Consider the following 8,990-nt stretch of genomic DNA (forward strand, 5'->3'; position numbering starts at 1 on the left):
GCAACTTAATTGCAGATTGTCTTTCTGATTTTTTTTTTGGTCAAATCAAATTAAATTCTTAGAATAAAAAACCAACAGTTTTTAAAAGGTTCTCTTTTTTTTTCGTCACTTTGGAAATATGGTGGAACGTGACGCGAGTATTGGTGGTGAATCGCAATCTAATAGTTAACACGAACAAAGAAAGAAGACAATAAAATAAATATACAGACTTTCTTTCCCTTTTTTTTTATTTCAAATTCAAATCAAACGGAGCAGAAGAATCAAGACTCCATTCATTTTCACATCACAATAAAAACACCATAACCTATATTAACAGAAAAACCCCACCAAAAAAACAAAAAAAAAAAACCTTATGCACAATTACGGTTCCCATCCCACCCCGAGCCCATGACAAAAATAATACCAATCCCAAAACCCCAGATTAAAAAAAAAAAAAAACCCCTACTAAAAGTACTATACACAAATTTTCCTTCCCTAGCTTAACTTATTTTTCACCAATCTTCAAACACCATCAATCACATTCTTCAAGTTCAAACTTCCGCCGAACAAGGACATGAGCGGCCCGCCGTGAACCCTCCCCTCCGGTATATCGAACCCTCCATCGAACCCGCCCGAAGTCGTCTTCATCGACAAAGGCACCAGAACCTGCGGCGGAATCAGCTGCCGCGAGCAGTCCGAGACCCCGCTCCCCGCCGTCCCCGACGCCGCCGGAACGAGCCCGTGGAACAGCCTCGGCCCGATCATCCCGCCCGGCCCCTCTCCGCGCCGCCCGTTCGCCGCCGCCGCGGTGGCGTGGGCCGCGCACAGCCCGCTCTTCCCCCTCGCAAACTTCTCGCAACCCCCGCCGCCGCCGCCGCCGGAGGAGGCGGGCCAGCAGCAGCGCTTCCCTCCGCCGTGGGCCTTGCAGAAATCGGTGCTCCCCTGAGCGCTCTTCCCACACCCGTCCCTCCGGCAGCGTTTTCCTCCGCCGTGGCGGACGCAGCAGTCGGTCCGCCCCCTCGCGCTCTTCGTGCACCCGGGGACGGAGCACCGCTTCCCTCCGCCGTGGGCCACGCAGAAGCTGGTCCCGCCGTGGACGCTCTTCGGGCAAATCCCGCCGCCGTCGAACAGGCACCGCTTCCCTCCGCCGTGGCCTTTGCAGAGCGGGGTGCTCCCCTCGGCACCCTTCGTGCAGCCCTGAAAGACGCAGCGCCGCCCTCCGCCGTGGGCCTTGCAGAAGGCGGTGCTGCCCTGGGCCCCCTTCGTGCAGCCCTCCGAGCGGCACCGCCGCCCGCCGCCGTGGGAGATGCAGAGCCCCGCCTGGCCCTCCGCGCTCCGGCAGCACCCTTCGGTGCGGCAGCGTTTTCCGCCGCCGTGGCGGATGCAGAGGCCCGACCGGCCGCGGGCCGCCTTCGGGCAGCCGTCGGGGTGGCCGCACCGGCGGCCGCCGCCGTGGGCGATGCAGTTCTCGGTCTTGCCCTCGGCGCTTTTCGTGCAGCCGAGGTGCTGGCACCGCCGCCCGCCGCCGTGGGCCTTGCAGTAGGCGGTCCGGCTCTCGGCTCCCTTGTTGCAGCCCGGCTTCTGGCACCTCTGCCCGCCGCCGTGCCCGATGCACAGCCCCGATGCCCCCCGCGCCCCCTTCCGGCACCCCAGGAACCGGCACTTCTTCGGGGCCGCTCCACCACCGACCCCGGAACGCTGCTGCTCGGAGCTCGTCGTCGTCCCCACCGTCTCTTGCTCCTCCGAGTAGTCTAAGGTGGGCAAAATAATAAAGGGTCCATTAGATGTCTAGCCTTATTTACATATCTGATTTGCTAGTAAGCCTTATTTAAAGCTTAACTGCAACAATAAAAAGGAAAATAAATACGTGTAAATACATCAAGTCTGCGGCTATTTACCTAATATTTACTGAAAGTTGACTAAGCAGCGATTTCAAAAGTCTAAGTGGGTTATTTCCTCATTTTTTTAATAATTAACCGCATAAATTTTTAACCAATTTGAACCATCAACCGGTTAATCGTCTTTTTTTTTTTAAGATTTAACCAATTAACCGGTAGTTTCAATAATAAATTTTTCGAGATAGTTGGTTAGCCATGAAATAACCAGTTAAAATTAATCGTTTGGTTAAATTTGACCAAAACGAATGGTTAAAATGTAAATTAATAGAAAATACCCACCTTTAGAGTAGTCGCTCCGGAACGAGATTGTCGAAGACTCCGCCCCTCTTGGGGCGAGGAGGAGCGACGGCATGTACCCGCCGGACTTCTTCGCCGACGTGGACCCCTCGTCCACGACCGGGACCGACGCGCGGGACGTCGTGTGGTTGTTGTTGGTCTCGGCTTCCGAGGACATCGAGATGCTCGAGCCCTCGACGGTGGTGCCGCCGCCGGAGAGGCCGAGCTGGAGGATCGAGTCGGTCTCGGCGGAGCTTCTCTTCATGCTGAAGCTGCGCGTGTACTCGTTGGAGTACGCGCTCGGGGTGGGTCCCAGCCCGAGGACCAGCCCTACGCCGTCGTCGTGAGGGGCGAAGAGGCCGGCCCCGGCGCTGCTCCGTTTGCACCCGAACCCGGAGAGGCTGTTTCCGCTGCCGAAGCCGGGGCTGTTCAGGCATAGAGTGGTGTCGCCGGCGGGGTTGTGATTGGCGAATTCGCAGTTGCCGCTACCGCGAGAGAACATGAAACTGTTCTTGTTCAGGTCCATGATCGATACCGGTGAGGAGAGATCGTGTGTGTTTTCTTTTGTACAGAAAGTTCTATTGAGCAGAGCAGAGGAAAGATCTAAACTATGAGTAATCTTAACGAGTTACATCCACCGCTAACGAAGCCTGATGTGTCTGCTCGATCCATCGCAGTATCTGACAACGTTTCTGGGGTAGAATCCTTTCAGAAGAATGGTCTGTAACGAATGGCACAGATCCCTGGAGCGTCTTGTGCTCCGAATTATGCGATCATCAAGCTTCATTAACCCTGAAAAAGAGGAAGGTCAGTTAAAAAAGAGAGAAAACTTGATCAATTATAGGTGACAGATCAAGGTTCAGAGCAACCAGTAAAGAGTAAAATAGATAGGAATGCGGATAAAAATTGTAACTGTCGAAAGAAATTGCATACTCGAAAAATGGGCAGGTTCAAGTCTTTAGCTATTGTAACACATATTCTATACACAACCTAAAATTAATTTGTAACACATATTTTCGAAAAGAATGGAAGATCTGGGTCACGGATGAGGATAAAGACCAACTAGACTCAGTTATAACAACCAGAACAGAAAAACAGTTTACAGTTGAGAAAGAGGTGTGACATGCTAATCTCAGTCCGCATAATAGCAATTTTCAGTCATAAATGGACCGATATAATGAAACGCCGCTCTTACAGTCAAACAAGTATTCTGTCCCATATCTTTCTATGAATTAATTATTACATCATCAGTAAAGTATGTACCTGCTATTTCTGAGCAACATGCTCTCTCTCTGGGCAGTCGCTATATACCGATCCATAACAACGAGAGCAGAGTTCATAGGCTAGCTAGGCGAGTTCCGTTCTTCTTCTGCTTTGCTATAAAATAAAAAACAGGACAGAAAATCGCGCACAAGTGAGTACTTCATCAGAGAAAGAGTACATAGATATACCAACCAAAAAAGCATCATGTTGTTGACTGACTATAAAACGGAATCCGATTCTCACTCGAATGGTCTAGAATTTGTACCATGATTATGTCTATGCTTACGCTTGCTCTCCTAAAAATATATGTCACCGAGACATTTGGGCCTACTTGCATTGCAAAAGAATCTATTAATTGATATTTTTCAAATTCACAAAGTTTCTAAGAGACCAATGGGAAGTAAAGGGTGATGAAAGCTCTTGAAAACAAGGACATCAATATTTCATTAACTAAAAATAAATAAAAAAAATTAAACAGCTGCAGGCAAACAAATCTTTTTTGTGGGTAAAAATCACACAGCTTTTGTATCAGCTGTGTATAAATTCTATTACCCAGACTTGGTATCAACTATCAAAACATTATTGTTAATTGAATAGGACTTCAAGTAGGGTTAACAAAAAAAAAAAAAAATTCCTGGAATGCAATTATGGTCGAGAGACAATAGAAACCAACTACTGGAGATTGAGAAAGCGTAATCACTTCTGGGCTTTAGAGAATTGTTTTTCAACGATACTATAGTATCCTAAACCTATTACAATCAATGATAAGAATTCAACACTAAATTCCCCCCCAAAAAAAAAAAATTAAATAACTCGACAGTGAAAATCAATTATCGAAAGGACTATTAAGATCGCAAATTAAAAAAAATAAACTACTATTGAATTAGCATAACAACAAAAAATGAAAAATGCAATTATACAGTACAACACAATAACAAAAATTAAAACAAAAAGGCTATCGTTTTGCTTCCGGATTAACATAGCAAACAAAAAGAATTTGCATATGAATTATAAACCACACAGTAAAGAAGCTATATATGAACTATTTCAGAAATGATAAGAAAATGGAGGAAAAAAAAACCAGCTAAAAGTAAACACCACAAACTCATTTCCTTTCAAAAGGCTCAACAATAATTCACACACAAAATAACGGCTCATAAATAAATAAATTACTGAAGAGATTAAGCGATATACCACGACGAAAGATTCTTCTGCATGAAACCCCTGGAAAGTCTTCGGATCTGAGTTATCTTCGAAGTTATCTTCGAGAAGCCACACGCACCAAAAACAGCAACTATATCATAGAGAATAATCAAAATATAAAGCGAAAGAGAAAAATACAAAGAGAGAAACAAAAAAAAATGAACACCAGAGAGAAATGAGAAATGAGAAATGAGAAATGAGAAAGGCGAAACGTAAGCGAACACTAACTAGGTATATATTATTAGGGCGTGAATTAATAAAACAATCTCTCGTTTTATATTCGAGCACTCCATTTAATGCTATGGGCACACACATTTGCTGATATTTTATTCACGGAAAGAATGAATGAAAAGTCGAAAATACCCTCCCGCGCTAGTGTCGCGGCCTCACGGCCCGGTGGGACACTGGACTTGGACGAGGCGGGCTTTTTGGGGAAAACGACGGTATGGACGAAAAGGCGGGAAAGCCCTCGAAGGGAACGGTTGGTCCGAAAGTTTTGAGGGGTGATTTGGTCATTTGAGCGGGGATCGATGGGCGAATTTTTGTCATTTTGTTCCCAGGAAAAGGAGTGGCTGAGATAGGAAAAGGTGGTGGGTCGTATTTGCGAGTGCCCGAATTGAAAAGGACAGACATGGAAATTAAAGATTCTTGGCGAGTGGTGATGAGCTGGCAAGTGACGTAGCAATTGTGATTCGGCTTCAGTTAATTCCTGATATTGGCTCGATTCGAGCAAGCCGGCTCGGCTAGGCTCGGCGTAGTTTGTCAAATTGTGATAAGCAAAGAATTGTATATGTATGTTAAATTAGTTCTGTTTTCCCCTGAATTGGATAGGGACATGGTTAAGTTAGGTTAACACAATATTAGTGGAAAATTTATGTCAAGGGTTGGCCATTAAACGAAAAATTTCGGTCAAGATAATTGAATTTTTTTTTTAAGGAGTCAAGATAATTGAAATTAACTGAATTTATTTATATATTAAATTTGATAAACTTAATTATGATTTCAATTTAATTAAAGAAATATTTTTTTCATCAAATTTAATTAGCTTCATTTAGTTTGATAAAAAAAATTTCATTTTAAATTAGAGGTTTATCGAATAATCTTAGTTAACCTAATCAATTTTTTTGTATTTTACTTTCAATGCCTTTTAGCCTTGGGCAAGACTCTTTACGTGTATATGACCTCATTTTAAGATTATGATGGTTCATATATGATTCTACATAGTTCATAATTTTTGCCTAAAATTTCAATATAAGTTATTATGTGAATACATATATGACGATAATAAAATACTGCAAATATCGATTTAAAAAACCTTCATTGTCTAGTTTGTAAGAGCATTTTATTTAGATAAATATGCAAAATATGCTAGCTCTCCAAATTTCATAAGGTTGACATATGTATTTAAACAATAATATAAATCAAATTATAGATTATACTAATCATATTTATTATAGTGTAATACCTTAGTCGTAGTGCTTTTATGAAAGTTCTTAAATATATAGTAAAACAAATATAATTTGACAAAAATGTCTATAGTTGATAAGAAAACCGGATCGTCTGAGATCAAGAGACTTAAAACATGCATAAAGTAGAACTCCACAAAGAAATATTCAAAATAAATTAAGTAACATAAAACGAGATGTCCAATTTGATGACGATCCATATAAAGAGTCCTTGAAATTTAAGGAAGGGGACTTTCGAAAATCCAATAATTTATCGTTCTAGAACTTCAAAATATAGTACAGTAGTTTGAAAAAAAAATGTAAACTTTTAGTTAAGATGATTTTGTTCGTACAAAAGAAAAATTAAATACATTTAAATTATGAATAAAACACTAAAATGTTAATTGACAACATTTTTTTTAAACGTGGTCGGTACCACGAGAGAATACAATTAATACTCTTACTTAGGTGGCGGAAGAATACCGTGGTTACATCAAGACATAAAGTCGCTAATAACATCTCGCATTGTGCATGGAGGGACAAACCCCATCCACCGCAAATCCGAGTTCATTCTAAGAGCATATTTAGCCATATTATGTGCTGCAACGTTACAAGAGCATTTAGCCATATTATGTGCCGCAACGTTACAAGAGCGGGGTATGAAAGAAATATCAAAATTAGAAAACGCTAACCTTCTAACCTTAATGTCCTCCAAGATCGTACCGACCTCCGTAGCCGGTGTAGAATTTCTTTTAATCGCAAGAACCACCTCAAGACAATCGGAGTGCACGGTGAACCGGGAAAAGCCGAGCTCCGACGCCAAACGCAGCCCTCCAAGCACCTCGTAGGCCTCCGCAAGAGAAGGGGAAAACCGGAATTTTTCACCAAAATCTCCGAGGCGATGACCCACCCCCGATGATTGCGAAGGACGCACCCCGTGCCGAATCTTCCCCTAGCCAAGTCAAGGGCCGTATCCACACAATTATTCACCGTTCCCGGCTGAGGGGGCTGCCACCGGTCGGTCGGCTGCGAGCGAAGCGAGGGGCACGGTGGTGAGGTCATGTTGGCAGCCCGGAATTCCCTAAGGAAATTTACAGTCCAATCCACCGTATTCTCCGCATTCCACTCGGCTTGACCGGCCACCGCGTTGTTCCTATGATTCAACAATTCTCAAACCAAAACCACATATAATTCGAAGTTACTAACCTCGAAGTTCTCCATGATTTTGATGAAGACTGAAGTGGCGTCTTCTCGATCCCCGGATATCCTTGACGAAATCAAAGAAACTAGTGAACTCTCATACTTTACGGACCCTTCGGCAGCCCCATAAACTATGCGTGACCGTTTCCGGTCTACCGAAACACCTCGGACAGCGGTCATTGTCGGTGATCTTCTTCCGAGAAAGGTTCACCAAAGCCGGAATCCACCCTTTGCACACCCGCCAAGCAAAAAGCTTGATTTTGGGTGGGAGTGAGAGCTTCCAAATGGTGTTCCACCACCTCGCGGTAGTACCCGGGACGGAGAGGCACGAGCAAGAGAAGTCATGGCCACACGATAGCCACTCTTGACTGAGTACTCACCGTCGAGGGAGAAAGGCCATCGAAGCTTGTCGAGAATCTCATCTTCACTCACCGGGATGACGAGGATATCCTATGCGTCTTCTTCTTCAAACATGGTTCGAACCCATACTTCATTCCACTCACCGCCATTATGCTTGAGTTCCGCCACTCGCATATCCTCCGGAATAAGATACACATCGGAAAAGCGCGAAATTATGGGGCTAGAGGGAATCCAACGATCTCCCATCACATGCACCGATTTCCCGTCCCCGATCCTCCATCTCGTACCCCTCACAATAAGATCTTTACCCCACATCAAGCTCCGCCAAAATAGAGAACCCATTCGGCTTACAAGCGGCGTCAAGGATGTTCCCGTCGGGGTAGTAGCTTGCGCGGAAAACCCTCTCAACAAGGCTGCCCTTATTACGCTCAAGCCTCCACACGTGTTTGGCAACGAGGACTTGATTGAACCGTTCCAAGTCCCGGAATCCCAACCCTCCATTCTCTTTGTGGACCGTCAATTATTTCCACTTGCACCTATGGATCTTCTTCTCGTTCTCTTTATTCCCTCACCAAAATTTGGCGATGATATTGTGAATTGACAACATAATTTCATAAAATAAAAGTTAAATTATAATTTTTATCAATCATAAATATAAAAATTAAATACACCTAAATGATAAATTAAACAGTAAATGTTAATTGATAATCTAATGTTAATTAACATTTCACTTCCAATCATTTATCTTGGATGGCACTATTTTTTTGCATGTGATGTCTTTTATCGTGAGAGCTTATCTTCATTATTTGAATTTTAAAAATTTTATTTGTAATATAATTTTTAAATTGTTGCGTGTAATTAAGTATAGTGAATGTACAAATGGAAAATGGTACAAATAAATTGTTAATTTGTAATCCTTACAATTTTATTTAGAAAAAATTGTACAAAATAGCCATTTAAAATTTATTAATTAGCAAAATAATCAAAATTTCAACTTTCAGCAAAATAACCAAATTTACGGTTTCAAAATTTATACAATAGTTGACATATAGAAAGCTATTCTTTATGTGTAAATATTTTTTAAGGCACCTTATGTGTAAAGATAAACAGTTTTAATAAACATTTTTTTTTACCGTTTTTTTTTTTAAGGAGCGGCTGAAGATATGGCTTGATGTGAGCCGGCGCGGCTGAGATGCAGCGGATACAGCCGCCAATGACACGGCCCAATTGCTGCATCCAAAATCTAGCAATTCACGGAATCCATATCCACGTTTCGACTTCTCATTGGCTGTTGCGCTCAATTATTGAGATTCCATTTGATACCCTAGTAGTACGTTCCTTAATCACTTAACTACCACTTTTATAA

The 8,990-nt window shown here is 43.0% G+C and overlaps 1 protein-coding gene across 1 annotated transcript; it reads right to left on the reverse strand.

The window, feature by feature from the left end:
- Positions 1 to 150: 150 nt before the first annotated feature.
- LOC149387049 (uncharacterized) lies at positions 151 to 4,861 on the reverse strand. The gene is made up of 4 exons (XM_089623517.1): positions 4,611 to 4,861; positions 3,417 to 3,530; positions 2,157 to 2,945; positions 151 to 1,730 (listed from the first exon to the last, which is right to left on the reverse strand). The coding sequence occupies exons 3-4, from the start codon at positions 2,677 to 2,679 to the stop codon at positions 502 to 504; spliced, it is 1,752 nt and encodes a 583-aa protein (XP_089479643.1). The 5' UTR covers positions 2,680 to 2,945; positions 3,417 to 3,530; positions 4,611 to 4,861; the 3' UTR covers positions 151 to 501.
- Positions 4,862 to 8,990: the final 4,129 nt, after the last annotated feature.

The sequence above is a fragment of the Urtica dioica genome, chromosome 8, assembly GCF_054948205.1.
Source record: "Urtica dioica subsp. dioica isolate 48M chromosome 8, U.dioica_male_clone48M_v1_H2, whole genome shotgun sequence".
NCBI classification, from domain to species: domain Eukaryota; kingdom Viridiplantae; phylum Streptophyta; class Magnoliopsida; order Rosales; family Urticaceae; genus Urtica; species Urtica dioica.